The sequence below is a fragment of the Fusarium vanettenii genome (assembly GCF_000151355.1).
Source record: "Fusarium vanettenii 77-13-4 chromosome 9 genomic scaffold NECHAsca_27_chr9_1_0, whole genome shotgun sequence".
In the NCBI taxonomy this organism is placed as follows: domain Eukaryota; kingdom Fungi; phylum Ascomycota; class Sordariomycetes; order Hypocreales; family Nectriaceae; genus Fusarium; species Fusarium vanettenii.
Window position 1 is genome coordinate 50,845 of NW_003315858.1, and position 18,114 is coordinate 68,958.

The 18,114-nt window shown below is 49.1% G+C and overlaps 9 protein-coding genes across 9 annotated transcripts; 4 read left to right on the top strand and 5 right to left on the bottom strand.

Moving 5' to 3' along the window:
• Positions 1-173: 173 nt before the first annotated feature.
• On the top strand, positions 174-1,573 carry NECHADRAFT_48201 (uncharacterized protein; the record flags this gene model as incomplete). The annotated part of the gene is made up of 5 exons (XM_003043640.1): positions 174-259; positions 319-561; positions 618-747; positions 801-852; positions 903-1,573. 5 exons carry the CDS (start codon positions 174-176, stop codon positions 1,571-1,573), a joined length of 1,182 nt encoding a protein of 393 aa, XP_003043686.1.
• Positions 1,574-1,945: 372 nt separating this feature from the next.
• Positions 1,946-2,932, bottom strand: NECHADRAFT_95913 (uncharacterized protein; the record flags this gene model as incomplete). Its single annotated transcript, XM_003043762.1, has 1 exon — positions 1,946-2,932. One exon carries the CDS (start codon positions 2,930-2,932, stop codon positions 1,946-1,948), a length of 987 nt encoding a protein of 328 aa, XP_003043808.1.
• A 192-nt stretch (positions 2,933-3,124) lies between these two features.
• Positions 3,125-4,564, bottom strand: NECHADRAFT_84327 (uncharacterized protein; the record flags this gene model as incomplete). Its single annotated transcript, XM_003043763.1, has 5 exons — positions 3,125-3,155; positions 3,353-3,742; positions 3,790-3,856; positions 3,907-4,321; positions 4,373-4,564. The coding sequence occupies 5 exons, from the start codon at positions 4,562-4,564 to the stop codon at positions 3,125-3,127; spliced, it is 1,095 nt and encodes a 364-aa protein (XP_003043809.1).
• Positions 4,565-6,236: 1,672 nt separating this feature from the next.
• Positions 6,237-8,209, top strand: NECHADRAFT_84328 (uncharacterized protein; the record flags this gene model as incomplete). The annotated part of the gene is made up of 7 exons (XM_003043641.1): positions 6,237-6,454; positions 6,512-6,525; positions 6,582-6,831; positions 6,878-6,946; positions 6,998-7,255; positions 7,305-7,838; positions 7,891-8,209. 7 exons carry the CDS (start codon positions 6,237-6,239, stop codon positions 8,207-8,209), a joined length of 1,662 nt encoding a protein of 553 aa, XP_003043687.1.
• Positions 8,210-8,415: 206 nt separating this feature from the next.
• NECHADRAFT_84329 (uncharacterized protein) lies at positions 8,416-9,500 on the bottom strand (the record flags this gene model as incomplete). Its single annotated transcript, XM_003043764.1, has 2 exons — positions 8,416-8,839; positions 8,965-9,500. 2 exons carry the CDS (start codon positions 9,498-9,500, stop codon positions 8,416-8,418), a joined length of 960 nt encoding a protein of 319 aa, XP_003043810.1.
• A 667-nt stretch (positions 9,501-10,167) lies between these two features.
• NECHADRAFT_84330 (uncharacterized protein) lies at positions 10,168-10,908 on the top strand (the record flags this gene model as incomplete). Its single annotated transcript, XM_003043642.1, has 2 exons — positions 10,168-10,215; positions 10,276-10,908. The coding sequence occupies 2 exons, from the start codon at positions 10,168-10,170 to the stop codon at positions 10,906-10,908; spliced, it is 681 nt and encodes a 226-aa protein (XP_003043688.1).
• Positions 10,909-11,124: 216 nt separating this feature from the next.
• Positions 11,125-13,401, bottom strand: NECHADRAFT_48111 (uncharacterized protein; the record flags this gene model as incomplete). The annotated part of the gene is made up of 3 exons (XM_003043765.1): positions 11,125-11,206; positions 11,255-12,069; positions 12,226-13,401. The coding sequence occupies 3 exons, from the start codon at positions 13,399-13,401 to the stop codon at positions 11,125-11,127; spliced, it is 2,073 nt and encodes a 690-aa protein (XP_003043811.1).
• Positions 13,402-14,463: 1,062 nt separating this feature from the next.
• Positions 14,464-15,036, top strand: NECHADRAFT_19371 (uncharacterized protein; the record flags this gene model as incomplete). The annotated part of the gene is made up of 1 exon (XM_003043643.1): positions 14,464-15,036. A coding segment is annotated over one exon (573 nt), but the record flags the coding sequence as incomplete, so codon positions are not given.
• Positions 15,037-15,863: 827 nt separating this feature from the next.
• NECHADRAFT_48029 (uncharacterized protein) lies at positions 15,864-17,506 on the bottom strand (the record flags this gene model as incomplete). Its single annotated transcript, XM_003043766.1, has 3 exons — positions 15,864-16,126; positions 16,206-16,341; positions 16,388-17,506. The coding sequence occupies 3 exons, from the start codon at positions 17,504-17,506 to the stop codon at positions 15,864-15,866; spliced, it is 1,518 nt and encodes a 505-aa protein (XP_003043812.1).
• Positions 17,507-18,114: the final 608 nt, after the last annotated feature.

Genomic DNA, 18,114 nt, shown 5'->3' on the forward strand with positions numbered 1-18,114 from the left:
AGCTGCCCTGAACCACGCAAACCCAGCCCACGATGTGGCCATGAATGCTGGGGGAACCGGACAAAGCAGGGAGACCGTGCTAGACCAGCGTTTGATATATAAGTTTCTGAGATCCCCTTTCCAAGTTATTCAGTTCCTCATTCAATACCAGTCTGTCACTTCCATCGAGCAAAATGCGTCAAACATCTCTCCTTTGCGTCCTCTCTCTTGCTTCGGCAGCTTTAGCGGCCAGACCTTTCCTCAATGAGCCCGACACGATGTATGTTGACTGGAATTATCTCCGTGTACGCCTACCGAGCTTCGGGCTAACAAGAGCAGGATTGACGAGTCCTTCGAGATGTTCCCCACCGCCAACGGGAGCCTGCCAGACCTCTCTCGAATCCTTGGCCTTCCGGACTTTGACTGGGCCGCGAGACAGTCGATGAACAGCTCTGCATACACCCGATACCGCCACGGCTCGGGAGGTGAATGGTCTTACAGGAACAATCTGGAGGTGTATGAGCGTTACCGATTCCGGCCTCGAGTCATGGTTGATGTGACTGACATAGAGTCTTCCATGGAGTTTGTCCACCCTGTCCTAATGAGAAGCTAAGCAAAAAATGCTAAATACAGCCTAGGACTACTATTCTTGGTCACAAGTTCTCTGCGCCTTTCTTTATCAGCCCATGCGCCACTGCAGGTCTCGCCCATGCCGAGGGCGAGATCGGTCTCCTTAAGGCGGCAGCGGAGCAGAATATTCTCTATATCGTACGTTTCTTGTCCCCTGATTTGATAGACGAGAGAGCACTGACCGGAAACAGCCTTCCATTGCCTCCAGCGTACCTTTGGAGAAGATTGCCGCTGCCAGGACCCGTGACCAGGTTCTCTTTCAACAGGCACGCAACCCTAAGCTTTCTCGAAAGTCACTATGCTAACAACCCAACAGATTTACGTATCGAACAATAAAACCGCCGATAGCCTTCTTTTCCGACGCATGGAGAAGCTAGGAGTGAAGGCCCTGGTTCTGACTGTGGACTCGGCTGGGGATCGCACGCGGCATCGCGCCCTTCGATTCGAGGAGAACACCAATCAGGCTCGCTCCGCAAGTTTCAGACGCATGACTTGGGCCATTTACAGGGATCTGCAGAAACTTACAAAGCTTCCTATTATTCCTAAAGGTATCCAGACCGTTGAGGACGCGGTACAAGCCATGGAAGCTGGTGCCCCAGCAATTTTCCTGTCTAACCATGGAGGTCGTGCTCTTGATGGTTCTCCTTCTGCTTTCGAGGTGGCTTTGGAGATACATAAGAAAGCGCCCCAGGTTTTCAAGAAGATTGAGGTTTATGCCGACGGCGGTGTCCGCTATGGAACCGATGTTCTTAGACTTCTTGCCCTTGGGGTTCGGGCGGTTGGTCTTGGCCGTCCATTCATGTTCGCCAATCTTTATGGCGCAGAAGGAGTTTCTCGTGCAGCCACGCTCTTGAAAACGGAGATTACGGCTTCTGGTGCTTCTCTTGGAGTTGCAGACTTGAAGAAGATAAACTCGAGCTTTGTAAGTTGCGGCCCATCGGCTATAATGATTTCGATTTGCTAACAGGATTGTAGTTGGAGCTGTCGCCAAACGGATGGTACAGCTAGATCAGTCACGATAAGGGCGACCTTAGGAGTGGGCTGGAGAGTTATCATGACCTTTCAGGGTCTGTTGAGTCTGGGCCTGACTACTGAACTTTCCTTTCGTGTTCTCTTGCATTCTCTTATTTCCTTGCCTTTTTCTTTCATCTCGATCTGTCTTCTGGACAGAGCACAATTATAGATTAGATTAGAACTTCTTTGAAGCTATCAACGTCAATTAAACAACAAATCCTTCCATAAGTCAGCGTGATTAACCCATGAAGCAATCACTCTCTCAGGTGGCACAGACTTCTCATACTGGGAACCACGTTCTGCTTACCCAAGATTCTTCCGTCTATACTAATACCACAATTTTACCCAAAGCCTTGTTCTCTTCCATAAACTTGTGTGCGTCGACAATATCATCCAAACCGAAAGTCTTGCCAATTCGCAACTCCAGCTTTCCATCTTTGATCTTCCGTGCCAGATCGCCCAAAGGCGTCTCCATGAACTCCTTTGGTCCACCACTGTAAGCAGTGAGAAAGACTCCCGAGGGAATAGACTCCATCGGGTTCCAGTTATTCAACGCCCACTGGTTGCCTACTATGCCAGACATGCAGACAATGCCACCTTCTTTTGCGCACCGCATCGAGTCGTCCAAGGTCAAGGTTCCAACCAGCTCCAAAACCTTATCAGCTCCCCCAGGCCAGATCTTCAACACATCCTCTGCAATTTCTCCCGTGTCGACGACTACCTCTCCTACACCATGCCGTTTCATGAGGTCAGCAACGTCCTTGCTGGTCCTTCGCGTGGTAGCCATGACCGTTGCCCCGTGTTCCGCAGCGAGTGAAGCAGCGGCGATCCCCACGCTCGTTGTTCCCCCACGGATAAGGAGCTTGTCGCCTTTGCTCAGCTTAAGTGCTCTGAATAGCGATCCCCACGCGGTTTGTAACATCTCTGGCATTGCACCAAGGATGTTCCAGCTGAGACCGTCAGCTACGTCCCGGGGAATGGCCTGCACGTTGGCCGCTGACACGCAGGTGTACTCTGCATATCCGCCATCAAAATTGCGGCCTAGACCTCCCATGGCGGTTGCGACAACCTCGCCCTCCACAAACTCCCCACCTGGCGCTGCAGCGACTGTCCCGACAGCCTCGATGCCTAGGACACGGGGAAACTGTACACTAGGGGAGTGACCCTGCCGAGTGAAGAGCTCGGAGCGGTTGAGTCCAAAGGCCCTGACCCGGATCAGGACCTGGCCCGGGTTTGCCACAGGGATTGGGATGTCTTCTAGCCGGAGGACTTCGGGGCCGCCGGGGGCGTGAATGACGGCTGCTTTCATGGTGAATGAGAAATAAAGGGGCGTTGTAACTTGAGTTGGAGGTTTCTTATTCTCAATGCTTCTTTGATATGGGTTGTTGGTGAGCTCTTGGTGGGAGGTTGATGTGGTGACGACCAAAACCTTCGAGTGGGGATCTTGTGAAGTTTATTTGTCATCAATCCTCTTCATAATTGCTTACAAGTGTATAGATAATCATTGGTAATCCGATACATCACACATGCCACTATACGTAAGTCCAGGATGGGGTTTTAATGCGGTCATGGATTGTGTCTTTTACTGTTGTGGTTGATAGCCTCATGTACCTACCTACCTACCTACTAGGTAGATACAACTCGGTGGTGTCGCATGTTCCCCAGGAATCATACGTTGGGACTTGTCGTCCAAGAAATATCCTTCCGGACATAAATATTCTCGACATACTCGGCCGTTTCATCGCCGTCACTATCCTTTGTTTGCAGACTTGCTTGACGGCCCCCGCGAATGTCCGTCGTCAGCTCCATTTCGTCGTCACCGCGGAGCTGAACATCATCCCCATGTAGTTGTTTCCACTGCATCCTTGCCTTGTTCCTTTCGATATTTGTATTGTGCAGGTTATTGCTGCTCGTTCCAGAAACGTAACGGTCGGATGTGCCAATCTTTCTCCAAAACCTTCGAAGGAATGGGCCGTATGTAGGGAGGCAGGCGCACACGATGCCCACGAAAGGCTCGCAGCAGGACCAGATGAAGACTTGGGCCATCCTCCAGGTGAAATCGTCGGCCTTTACCAGCTTGTCCATGGCAATGATGCGGATGATGCTAGCTACACAAACACTAGATACGTCAGTATGATTTACACCGCAAAACTCTTGTCAACTCACAAGGCACCTAGCAAAAGTATTCCACCGACTGCAATCTTTTGGCGCAGCGGCATCTGCAACTTGTAGACTGAAAAGGTGAGCCCAGCAATGTCACACAGGTCAACGCAGTAGACTCACGGGTTGGCATTGGCACAATCAAGATGGCAACATCAATCAGCATAGCGCATATGCCATTGATAAAGTAGAAGAGCGAAGTGTTCATGCAGTATCCCTTGGCCGTTGGTTTGGTGAACTGTTCCCAGAAATAGGTGACCGGGCGGCACCCAGAAAACCATGCGATGGTGATAGAGACCCAGTATCCGACGACGAGGCCCATGCATATATGATGTGCCCAGTTGGCCCCGAATATGCGTCTGTAGTAGAGTAGGATGGATGCCTTGGTCAACGACACACACGTGGCGTAGATGAGGACAAAGGCGTATGTCATTTTCCACAGCGTCGTGAATTCGTCCGAGGTCACCACCCAAAGGTGCTTTCCACCTCCGTATGGGACGCTTATGATGCATAGGATAGCGGTACCGATGGCGAAGGTCTTGTCTACTGTCAGGTTTTGCCATGCCAAACGGTAGAAGCCTCTACTTACCAATGCTGCAAGAACGCAGTAGTCATCCAGCCCCAGTCTGGCCCTGGATTTCAACCGTGCGGCAAGTCGTAGAATAACAGCGGTTATTCCAATCACCATAATAGTGATAACTGAAGTCAGGATTTCTCGGTCTTGCGATTCGGAAAGGTCCACACCAGGAGGCGCGGGACCCCAGGCACCGGATGCAGACATCGTGATGGTTGGCGACTAGAACGAAGACAAAGGAAAGAATGATGAATCGGCAAACGGAAGGATGAGAGGGAAATAGAGATGGCGGAGGAGGGTGCTTGTCTGTGGAATCAAACTTGAAGATTTCGTTCAAGTGGCAGTGAGTAGCTCTTCATCTACGAAACCCCGACATCCGCGCAGGGTTCCTGATCCAATCGCTAGGTACGACCCAGCAATGTCTCGGTACCGTGAATTACTCATCGGTAGTTAAAGCATCTCCTGGTTGATCAGATCGACGTAATCCTCTTTCACAAGGTAAAGCTATCATTACAGTAGAATGCAGGAGGCGCCCTTGTCAAGTTCCTTGCATCTCTCACTGCAACATCTGGAAATGTTTGAAAGGGTTTCATTCAAGAACCTAAAGGCCGGGCCCCATGTCTCCGTTGGCCGTTACCCCATTCCCAACGCCTCCAACCCCTGTGACCTGCACCTCTTTTCACCGCTATGAGGACCCGGTAGGCCATTCGCCAAGAGACGAAGACCGCTACCCTCGCAACCAAAGCGGATCGTGTTGGTTGTCAAACACAGATCGCCAGGACTAATGTCGCTGCGACAAGGAAAGGAAAGATTCCCCGGTGACTGCCATGGTGACAAGGGGCAATTAGGTAGGACGCCTTTGCGCGCCTTCTTTGTCCTGTCCTCGGCGTGCTCGGGGACTGTAACGGCCGTCGCGCCGAGCTAAATTCTTCCCCCTGAATTCAGGCTTGGGGCCATATGGGGTTTCTGGAAATCAAGACAAGGAGAACTCAAGGAAGGGTAAGTCGGAACAGCATTATATCGGCTAGTTGCTAACGGACAGCATCACCTTAGCAAACAAGAAACGACATTTAAGGCTTCGCCGTCAATCCGCAATAATAAACTCTACTTCTAATCCCTGAGTTCTATCGTTCATGCAATGACAATCTGGGGAACGCGTTAATATCTCGCTTGATATGCGTGCTTTAACTGAGCCAACCTTCAAGGGGAGTGGGGCTATTCTGGATACAGGATGAAATTCGTTCCCTTAAACCAACAGCCTTTCACACTGTGGCCTGGACGGGGAGCCACTTGGAGTATCTACGCGAGGTATACACATGTAACTCCAGTTACCGAGTTTATCATTCCAAGGCCATGCTGGGATTAAACCAAGCGTGAACTGTGCCGACAATATCTGGAGAATCAAAAGCCAAGCTTTCTGCGTTTCACTTTGACAGGGCAGTTGCAGATCGAACCCGCTTTATTTGTAAGTTGACCTGTCGAACCCTGAACTGCCGGCTGCGGACAGCTTGTTGATCTTTGAGCCCCTTGTCAGTTGTCCCGCAAGAGCAGGGGGTTTATCTCATTTGGAGTAACATATCCGGGGGAGAACCTTACAACCTCGACGTGCCATGGCGGCGCAGTCAAATCGTTCCAATCAAACGAGGAAAGCTAACAGATGGGTAAGCAACCATTCAGCCAACCTGTCGGTGAGTAATAACAATCCGGCTCCGGATCCGGTGCGCCGGCCTGATGGGCCAACATGCATATCTGTGTCGTTTTCATGTTGAAAAGGGGCACCCGGCCCAAACAAAAACTGTAGGGATGTTGCTAAGGTTTTCTTGGTGCATCCGTTCAATCCCTCTGACTTCATCCTGCCACAATTCGGCAATAAGCAACAATGACGATCACCCCGGAGCCCCTGCTTAAGCAGCCCGCGTTCACTCCGACACGCAAGATGCGCGTCGTGTGCGTTGGCGCAGGCTTTGGCGGTCTGATGATAGCTCACAAGGTCCAACATGAACTGAAGCTCGAGGACGAGATCGACTTGACCATTTATGACAGGAACGCGGACATTGGTGGAACTTGGTACGAAAACACGTATCCTGGTGCAGCATGGTGAGTGGTGTCTGCCTTAATAACCGAAAGAGCTGCACTGACGAGGAATGTTGGCAGCGATATTCCTTCTCGTAAGAGATTTACAGAGCGACCATTGACGAACCGAGCGAGCACTGATCTGTTTCAGATTCCTACATCTTTCCCTTTGAAGGTAACCCAGACTGGTCCAAGTTCTACGTGGACCAGAAGGAGATCCAGGCCTATATAAAGCGCACTGCGGAGAAGTACGACCTGGGAAAGCATGTCCAATTAAACACAACTATTCGGGAGACTGTATGGGACGAGGGATCTGCCAAATGGAGGGTCAAGCTCGAGCAGGCCGGAGAGCTGAAAGAGGACGAGGCGGACTTCCTTATCAATGCCTCAGGTTTTCTCAAGTATGCACTACCTCTGCATCTGTCTGGAATCTGCTGACTGGAATAGCAAATGGAAGTGGCCGGATATCAAGGGCTTGCACGACTTCAAAGGCAAGCTTTTGCATAGCGCGCGATGGTATGTTGACAACCCGAGTCTGAAGAAGACTTGACCAACTCACTATCTCAGGGACAACTCTTACGAATGGGAAGGGAAGAAGGTGGCAGTGATAGGCAATGGAGCCTCCGGTATCCAGCTCGTCGCGACGATGCAACCCAAAGTCGAGAAGTTGGTCAACTACATGCGACAACCAACTTGGATCTCGGTCAATTTCCTAGGAGACAAGACCCCAGAAGGTGTCAACTTTACATACTCGGAGGAACAGAAGAGGACTTGGCGGGAGGACCCAAACACCCATTACCTCTACAGGAAGGATTTAGAGCAATCGTATGCGCCTTGACTCTGGGCGTACCGCACAACGCTGACAAGATAATAGGCTGAACGGCTTCTTTTTCGCCATGTGTCTCGATCACCCCGCGCAGGTCATCTTCCAGGGCTATTGCAAAAACCGTATGCACGCGTCATTAGTCAATGCACCAGACCTCGAGAAGCGGATTCTCCCAAATTTCAAAGCGGGATGTCGTCGTATCACTCCAGGAGACGGTTACCTCGAAGCCCTTCAGGAACCAAATTGCCGCGACTGCTGGGATCCCATCGAACGCATCACAGAGAAGGGCATCAAGACAGATGCTGGCGAGGAGGAGTTTGACTTGATCGTCTGCGCCACGGGCTTTGATAGCTCTTGGTTGCCGCAGTGGAAGTTAGTTGGTCGTGACGGCGCGACCCTGGAGGAGATGTGGAAGGATGACCCGGAAGCTTTCTTTGCAACCCAGGTCCAGAATCTTCCCAACTACGGCATGATCAATGGACCAAACCCCGCCGTCTCGCATGGCTCGGTTCTCCAACAGATGTCCTGGGCTGGTGACTATCTACTCCGCTGGATTATGAGGATGAACCGCCACGATATCAAGTAAGACACTTTCCAGGAGAGACTGTTCGCTGCTAACCAGTTCAACTCGTAGAACACTTGCTGTCAAGAAGGAGGCCGTTGAGGATTACAACCAGTACGCACAAGAGTTCCTCAAGCTCACCGTGTGGTCGGGCGAGTGCCGCACACTTTACAAGAATGGCCGCAGTGTAGGAAAGGTGACGGGTCTGTATCCTGGCTCACTGGTGCACTATCAGAGAGCCCTGGAGGAGGTCGGTGGAGAGCACTTTGATATCACTTGGCGATCTAGGAACCGTTTCCGATGTCTCGGCAACGGGACAGTTGAGACTGATAAGAATGGCGCTGGGGATCTGGCACCGTATTTCAGCAAGTACTCGCCAGTCTTGAATTAGGGGTATAATTGATTACGATCTTCTGGCTCCGTTAGCGCCCATCAAGGGCCGGGCTTCAACTACAACAAAGAACAAATTGCCCTCTAGGTTAGTAACATCGGGTCATGATGTTATGACGTGTTGAAAATCTGTTCTTTATTATAGTTGCAGCCCGGCCCTCGATGGGTTAACTGAGCCCGAAGATCACCTTGTAGGTTACATAACCATCAGTTCGCACTATATAGGTCCTCTTCCTCTTCCTCTTCCACTTGTTCCTGGGCTTCCCAAAAGGTAGCAGTATCCCACACGGTATTGCCGTCATTATACTGGACAGCCTCTAACCCTCCAGGACGAGCCCAATAAAATGCACCATTAGATGCCTCCACCACTCTGTGGTAGTTCCATGGCTCAGAGATCTTTGTCCCATCTTCTGCTTTCCAGAACGGAACACCATTGAAGAAACAGCGCTCAGATGGTCTTTGCCCGTTGAAGGCGACATCTACTGCAGCTTCGCCTTGGCATCGGCGAAACCCCTGGACAATGAATCGATAAAGTGCATATCGTAGGGGGGTGCCGTGTATGTTGTCCCGCGGAAGGACCCAGCAGTCCACAGGGCATTTCGCGTCTTCTAACCCCTTGACCTTTTTTGCCCTGAACTGAAGCATAATGAGAGTGTAATTGTCGAAGCAAAACACAAGTGGGCATGCATATCTGCAGGCGTAGCTACTCTTGTCGGTTAGACAATCCTTGACCCAGATGGAATTGTGGATACTCACCCCCGAAGTTCCTTGGACAAGCTCTTCTGAGGTGTTGTGTCAAGTTTTCCCCGTCGCCACTCCCCCGGGACAATGAGACCCCTCTTGAATTCGCCTATAGCCACGTGTTTCCGGGTCTTTCCGGAGTAGACAGAGTAGGCCACGTCAACAGTGTGATCGTCACGAGACTCAGAGATTGGCTTGTCGTGAGAAGTCTGTAAAACCCGAGGATACCTTGAGAAGGCAGCCAGGACGATGTTGGATACTTCTGTGTGAAACCACGTAACTCCATCTTCCTCCGTATTTAACCTGTAGGATCTCTCGTTTGGTGCATTCCCACGTTCTTGGAGCCTAAGAGAGTCATCCTTGTATTCAGGGTGGAAAGCCCGAAAATCCGCCTGTGTCGCTTGATCTCCCTGCATCTTGGAGTGAACGATCAAGTTAGTGATGGGTGGGTATGACTTCGTCCATGCCTTAGAGCTTCCTGAGGCCAAATGGGTCTCTTGGCAAGGATTCGACGGGTGCTGTCCGATGAGCGTTGCGACGGACGATGACATTTTGAGGACAGTTGGGCAACTGAAACGAAACAACGGCACGAGTTTATGAGTGAAGCATCAAAGCATAGCTAAAGATGCCTCCAATGCGGGGTATTGGTTCTCTAAGCAGCGAAATTCTAGGCAGCAGCCACTTGCATGGATGCAAATGCTGTTGCTGTTGGCCCTTGAGCATCCCCGCCCGTAACTTCTTACGCACAAGGACGAGTATAATAATTAATTCTGCTCTAAATATATTTAATAAATTATAATAAAATCTATAATAATCTTCTTATTATTATATTATCTTATAATATATTTTATAAATTAATTACTTATATTTATTAGGAGTTAGGTAATTCTCTTTATACTCTACCATCTTATTCATTTCTTTGCCCGCGTGCCCGTCCTTGGCCTGGGCTCTTAGAAAGGAATCACATCTGCAGAATAGCGGCGGCAGAATAGCAAGAAGCTACCTGTAGCGTGATGGCACTGCTGGTTAGAATATCCCAGATCTTGTATCTTCCAAACTACTTGTGAGAATCAACCTAGTTTGCCAGTTGAGGCGTCTGTTGCGTGTGTGGGGCGCTAGCTTGCTGATCACTCACGTGATTTCGGGCCTTTTTAGAACCGCCAAAGCCCCTGATCTCTTTCAAACTCCTCCACCACCACGAACAGTTCATGTTTCGCGATGGCTGAAGAGTATGATGAAGGAAATTGGCGCCAAATATCGGTCAAGGTTGATACTTTCTCTACTATCAGGCACAATTTTCCACTCGACTAACTACTTGATACTCAGTTCCGGTTTCACGGAAATACCGTGTTAGCAGCTGGCGACTGGAGCGATCGCGAGCATCCAAACGTCCTACGCCTAACCATTATCCGGTCATCGTTTGATCAAGCCATCATTTCGATACTTTTAGCACTGCCATACACCTTCCAAAACTTTGCTCGGGCCCTCTTCCCCGGCTACTTTCTTCCATCGCGAATCGTTTTGAAGAAGATGAAGCCCGAATGGGACGAAGAGTTTGACAACGAAGTGCGCATGTACGACCGGTTGCGGTCTGTTCAGGGCCACCTCATCCCGATCTGCTATGGACTGGCTTGGTGTGACGGCAAGCGAGCTTTACTCCTGTCCGAGGTCAATGGCGTTCTGCCGTTTGAGCAGCCACTAGACTCTCCATTAGATGCTGATGAGTTTTGTCGTCGGTTGAGGGCAGCCTATGGCGAGCTTGGCTCGTTTGGTCTGATGTATGGTGACCCAAAACTGGATAATTATCTATTAGTTGATGACAGAATCGTCATTGTGGATTTAGAATCGGCAGAAGAAGCAGAAGAAGAGGGAGCTATTGAGCGCGTGGTTGAGTCGAATGTTGAATTTGCAAGGGACCGCTATAGAAGTTATCTAAAGAATCGATACGAGCTAATGTAACTGTTGATTCTAAGATGGTTGGATGGAAGATCAAGCAAATACTGTCATTAATTCCTCGATGACCTATTCCGCTCAATTCTTTCTATCGGGGAACAGGGCCCACCTGCCTTATTCCAGCTAAACAGGCTCCTCCATCCCAATCACAGCTTCACTACCTACACCGCTGCCCACAACAAACTACCAAATCCTTCCTCGCAAGCTGCCCATGGCGCTGAGCTATTCAAAGAAGCCACACTCTTTCTTAAACTCCGAGAGCCAATTTGGATTGTCAGCTGGAGTTTGATTCCACATATCGTCGCTGTTGTTGGGTCAAAATTGGTCCGAGTATTATTGGCGGTTTACATACCTATCGTACATAATCCAGCGCGCTTGGAACTGAAGTTCTTCATCCGTCGGAACATGCTGATTTGGATTCAATGGAGACATGAGGCTTGCGACAAAACGTGACAGATCCCTTGTCAAACCTCTGTACATATTTCCATCGTTGAGCGACATCGCCCTTTGCTCTTGCACTCTGACATTAGCCCTATCCAGAATTTGGGTAGTCGTCATTGGATTTGTAGTGGCGTCGTTTGCCTGGGCGTCTTTTGCCATGCCCAAGGTTCGAATATCTGTAAGATCTAGCAGGTGCCCAGAATTGATGCCGAGACCAGTGCTAGTGTTGGTAGGACATAGACTAGCTTCAGCAGTAGACAGCCCTGTCCGAATGCGGAATGGAGTCAACCAAGTCGTTGAGCGAGAGACCAGCGTGATCAATAAGTTGGCGAACATGGGTGAAGCATTGGGGTTGTGGTTGATGATGGAACACGCCTCTCGCTGAAGCTCATCATCACTTATCTCCAGGTTCAACATCTGTAACATATCGACGTATTGCCGTAGGGAAGCCTCAAGTGTGCAGTCCTCGAAAATGTTGCTTTTGCCATGAATCCTCAGGTCAGTAAATCGAGACCTAGCAGCACTTTTCATTGGCCTCATTTGTGCCTCCTTGGCGATGTCTTCGGTCCCCATCAAAAGATCACGTAGCCAAGACGAGGCATTGGGTTGGGAATGCCGATGCAGCATTTCGGCGCCGAAGATGATAGAGCAGAGTTCCAAGTGAAGAATTCTTTCGGGAGGGACGCATTGGTTGATGTCGACGTAGTTTGAGAAGAAATAATCCAGCTCCAACTGTAGTAGATCAAACGCGTTGGTGGAACTGTATGGTGCGCCCTGCTGTGTTGTAAATGGTAGTGGTGAGTTTCGCTCGTATTCTATGAGATCTTGCGCCTGCGTTAGCAACACTAGTCTCAGACATAGGTTGAAACAATAATATGACACACATGGAGGCATCGAGTTCTCCACCATCTCGAGAGTTGCTGAGTCAAATCCCCAATTCCCACGCCAATCAGCCATGGTCTTTCCTTCTCGAAAGTGTTCCGCTAAGTGGTCCAGTCGTTCAGTCCACGTCGTCATGCTAATGTCGCAGAATCCGCATCGTGACTGTACATCATCGCACTCTAGCTTCCACCCTTCCATGGGCCATTTCGAGAACTGGGAGTCGTGAACGAGCCGGAGATGTTGCCTTAGGTGATCCTTTCGATAGAAAACCCGCTCTTCTCTATCTCTCTCACGGCAGAAATCGTAGTTGTGGGTCTCGGAATGAACACTATCTGGGTTGAGAAGACCGCAGAATACACATACGGGTTCTGATTGTTGGTTTAGAGTGGATGGACCAGATGGTGAGCACTCCCATTGTTCGAGAGATAGGTGCAACGACTTCTCGTGTCGTTGCCAAGTATGTTTCGTTTTGAACGTTTCGGTGCAAAACGTACATTGGAAACGATGACAGACTTGGAAGAGATTTCTCCCGCTATTGCCCTTTGCAGTTCGCCTTCGTTTCTTGACCAATCGTCTGATCGAACCAGAACGCCGAAAATATGCATCTGATGTTTGAGAGTTGATAGATGCATGGGAACTTTGGCTAGATCCCGAAGTCTCTCCACTATTCACAGAGCCAGCGATTGAGGATGACGCATGTCTAGACCTGAACGGAGAAGCTATCGATGCATCAGATATTGCGCGTGCGATATCGGCAAAGGCTGAAGGCTCCTCTTCAGGTGGCGAGTTCTCCCATCTCTCAAGAGGGGTTTGTTGCTCAACAAAAGGGGTAGATGGACGAGGAGGAGGTATATTTCGAGGACCAGTGCCCGAAGAGTCTGAAGAGAGATTGGATGTAGCTGCCCGCCCAAGCTTCTTCCTACGGCGGGCATTGGAGAACCAGGTCAAGATCTGTTGCTTACTCAACCCAGACTCTCTCTCGAGCAGTTCGACATCCATGACCGTGGGATAGGGGTGGTGAGTGTGGGCGGCTAGCCATTTGTTTAAAATTCGCCCTTGTGCCAGGGAAAACCGTCTTCCAGCCTGAAAAGTCGTTGGCTCATTGTCTTGCTGTTGTTGCCTTTGGGGTTTGGCGACGGTTCCCGTAACCTCTGCGGAACAACTGCCCTCGTCCATATTCTGTTTAGGAAGGCTAGAGCGTCCAGCCTCGCCAAGCCATGCCGTAGAATGCAATGCTAAGGGGTCAGCAGTAGGGCTTTGGAAATTTTGCGACAACCAAAAGTCAGGTTCGGTTAGAGAAGAAGGGGGTAACAAGCATGGGTCAGTTGCTAGTTGATCGAGGTTGAGTTCGATGTCTGTACGCGATGTGTGAGGCCAGTGATTGATTTCTTCCGAGAGATACCCCTCAGCGCTGTCAAACGACGACATGTTGGATTATTGCCAGCAATGTTCCAGATGCTTGCGTTGATTGAGAGAAAGAGGAAGTGGAACGAAGGCCTGATGTGAGTTTACTAGTTAGAACTTGAATGCGCCGCCCCGCTTTTTCCTTGTCCAGTTCAGCCCTTCACAGGAGCTAGTCTAGTCTAACCACCAATTAGATTGTCTCACTCATATCATACTCCTCAATCTGGTCCACGTGAGTCTTACGAATTGGCAATAACTTGGGATTCACTTGCTTGGTCCAACATATCAATCATTTCTTGCTTGTTCTTTTATTTATTTCTCTACTTATCCTGTTGTGAAGTGACTCCAGTCGAGATACTTACAGTTCACTCCCTGAATGATTCACCACTGATAACAAAGCCGGGGTTTATTCCCTCTAACTAGTATGCCTAAACACTATGAGATATTAAGGGAGAAAGAAGAGAGAAGAAATAAAACACAATAAAATAAAATAAAATATTATGTAATTACTATATAGGCCCTTTAGATATATTAGAGAGGCATTATATAACTCTTGTGATAATAATTCCCGCAATAAAGCTGGTATAGGTGGGTCTTGTCACTCACTCGTAGGGTTCTCGTCATTTGTAGGGTGCGAGTTCAGGTCCACCCGGCGTGTTGCTCTGAGAGGGCACTCGACTTCTTGTGAACTTAAAAAGGTTTCAAAGGTACTCAAATTTCTCTTAGGCAATCCCTGAGAATTTGTGCATCTCGATATTCATCGCATCATCCGTCATGTCTTATCACTTCATTCACGTGGACCGCTCCGCTACAGATCTTTCTTCCGTTGTCGACAAGTACAGGACCTTGCGACTTGAAGCACTCCAGCAATCACCAACATCCTTCTCTTCAACTTGGGACATCGAATCACGCTTCTCCAATGATGCCTGGGTTTCACGGCTTCAGGGCCCGGACAAGGAAACTTTTGCATGCGTTTATCAAGAGGGACAGACCTCCTTATGGGTCGCTCAAGTCAACCTACGTGGGCCACTTTCAGTCGACGATTATGCACTCCCATCTCAATCTGGCCAATCACCGTCCTTAGACGGCATGGAAGGCGAGAAATGGCAGATGCTCAGCCTGTACACCTCCATCAACCACAGAGGGAAAGGCCTCGGTGCTAAGCTCTGTCGAGAAGCTTTCCGCTTCATCGAACACCGACTTGAAACCGAGACGCAGAGTGCTACAGTACGCATCATGGTCAAGCCTGAGAATGCTGTTACTGTTGACTTGTATCAACGACTGGGATTTGCCAAGATTGGATTGTGCACTTTGGAGGAGGCCTTGAAGGCGAATGGAGATGCGGACTTGATCCCGGCAGGGAATTTGGAGGAAAGGTACACTACAAGATCAGGGATTATCATGGTTTTACGGCTGAGAAAGATCCATGCTATTGAGCCCGAGTTCTAGCTCTCTGCTACTTTGTCACGCCGAGGGTGTTATCGTAAAAGACTAAATTGCCCCCAATGACGAGAGACACGCTAACACTTGGACACGGACCCCGTTACTCTTGGTTTCGACAGAAGTAGGCTTAGCAAGGCAGTGTCGAGGCTGAACGGCTTTAGTACTTGTTTCAAGAGGAGGCATAATAGCTATCTGCGGGGAGGGTCTGCTATGAGTCTAGGGGGCCATATCGGCGAGTTCTTATGAATAGACTAAATGCTATATTTATGCACTTTACTTAGGTATTTAAGTAGTAATTTATCTAGCTTAATTTTCTTATTCTTAAATAAAATTAATAAAATTTATAATTTCTATATTAAAACTTTAAGAAATAAAATTTAATATAATTAACTTTAGTTTATAAAATTAAAATATTAATAACTAAGGTTTTATTTAATATAGCTAATAAATCTGGTATATATACTAATAATAAAATAAAATAATAATTAAGAAGTAAGGCTTATAGCGTTATTATCCTATATCTTGCCCTAGATTATCTTACTATAAGAGTAGTTAAGGGCTATAAAAGCTATAAGGGGAGGGAAGCAGGGCTGACAGACGAGTCCAATTGACAAGGATAGTGCTGGGGATCTTGCACCGTATTTTAGGAAGTACTCGCCAGTTTCTAAATGGGATACTAGTAACTTCTTGGCCGGCAGACATAATAAAATGCTAACTTTTATAACTGTAGTAGAGGTTTTTACCAACTTATAGCATAGTTATTAATATCAACCCCGAAGGCACTATTGATATCATTCATAATGCACCACGGTCGCATCTTCCAGTCTCTTCTGATGGCTGTGCGAGCTGCTGCTTAAAACCCCCTCCTTAGCTAGGCGCGTCGCCTCCTTCCAGGAAATAGGCTGTTCGGCCTTGTACTTGATCTCGAAGAGTCTGTCAATCTCTTCCAGGGATAGCCCGGAAGTCTCAATGTAGAAGTACCAGATGAAGGGCAACCAAGTGATATTGGTAACGGCAAAGATGACATAGAACTTCCAACCGATGTTGTCAATACCTGCAATAAACGATCAGAAAGTGCTTCGAGATTGCCGCAAAGAGAGCTCCTTAACAAAAAAGAAAGCAGGGAACTATACCAATAGGAGTGACAAGCACAATGACATAGACAAAAGCCCAGTTTGCTATCATGGCAACAGAGCTGCCAACGTTCCGCATACGCTGGCTATTTATCTCGGAGGGATAGCAGAAAGGAATCGATAAAAATGAAAGGCCCTGTCAGAGTTAGCGGGGCACACAACGCCATGGGGAGAGATCATACAAAAAAGACATGGTAGAGGAAGATGGCTGTGACCGCAATGGCCTGCGACGGTTTCGTGCCAACCGCCAATCCCGCCGAAGCAATGGCGAAACAAATTCCTTGGGCCAAGGCACCTATGAGCATGAGCTTCTTACGTCCCCATTTATCAATGACAAGCATGGCCACGCCTCCCCAAACCATCAACGACATGAAGTCGCATGCCGAGAGAATGAGAGCCTGACGACTGTCGAAGCCAAAAGAAGTAGTTAGAATGACTGGCATGTAATAAACCACCACGTTGATGCCTCCCATTTGCTGCATGATTGACGTTCCAGCGCCGAGAGCGATTCGGCGGAAGTTCTGCTGCTCACCGTTGGTGAAGATGTCTCGCCAACCGACCCTGGCAAGCTCTCGTTCATGAGAAATCGACGAGATAACCCGCTGGAGAAACTCAACGACAGCCTCATCGTTGGTTGGCTTTGCCATCAGACGTCCAATGATTTCTTGTGCTTCGGCGTGCCTGTCTTTGGTGCACAGCCAACGAGGGGACTCGGGCATGCAAGCAACAAGGGCGATGGCAACGAGGGCGATGACAGATTGGAATGCAAGTGGAAATCTCCAGCTGACATGATTGTCAGCCACGTAAGAGAACCCAAGATTCATCCAGTTGGAGAGGGCAATTCCGCCAATGACGAGTACCAGCTGAAGAGCGATGAGCTTGCCTCGATGCTCGGCCTTGCATGTCTCGCTCTGCCACATTGGCACAGCAACCGAGTTCATTCCAATGCCCAGGCCAGCAACAATTCGCCCAACTATCATCTGGGGGAGCGAGTACGACGATGACTGTAGTATACCGCCAAAGACGACAAAGATGCAGGCCAGTGATATGGTTCTGCGCCTACCAATGATGTCGCCGACAAAGATGGTCATCAGGGCTCCGAGAATGCATCCGATGTCGTAGGTTGACACAATTTGCCCCTGGATCATGGGTGATGGGTATCCAAAGGTTGACTGAAATAATGGGAGACCAAGAAGGCCCCCAAACACTCCTTGATCAAAACCAAATAGCATGAAAGCAGTTCCACATGTGATGGTAATGCCGGCTGTAAGGGCACGGCCTTCAAGTCGAGTAATCCACATGGGTGACCGGCGGGGAGACGTTTGGAATCTTGTAAAAATACAGAGATGATGAGTGCGGAGCAAAATAGAGCTGCCAAGACAGGAAGTGTCGCTGGAGGCTATGGTAGAAGGTGGAAACGATCAAGTTGCAGACCTTGCCAATAATATACGGGTCGCACGCGGCTAGCCATTGGGTCAAGTATTGGCTTGATGGCCTTGACTGTTATTCTGACACATGCGGGCCGGCAACATGCATTACCCTTTCATTGTTATTCGGCTTCCGGGTCTATTGGAAACCAGCAGTTGTAACTTGTGTGATGCGCTTGTGGCTGAGCTCCGTCCCCCCCAACTCAAGCAAGGGACTACCCGGTAGCATATAACCGACCAGGACGAACTTATGCTGGGCACTGGGAAATGGTTCTGGGTATTGGGAGCGCTTGAACCGCTTTTCGTCAACCACTGTGTTAAAACTGGGCTCTCAAGCTTTATTTTCATTGATTGCATTGTCAAAGAAACCGGTAAGGTTGGTTTAACTCTCCTCGTGTCGTGTCCAGCACTTGACTTCAACATATACGCATGCCCATCTAGATTCGATTCCTATATGCCCGGGCCAAATCCCTACAACATCA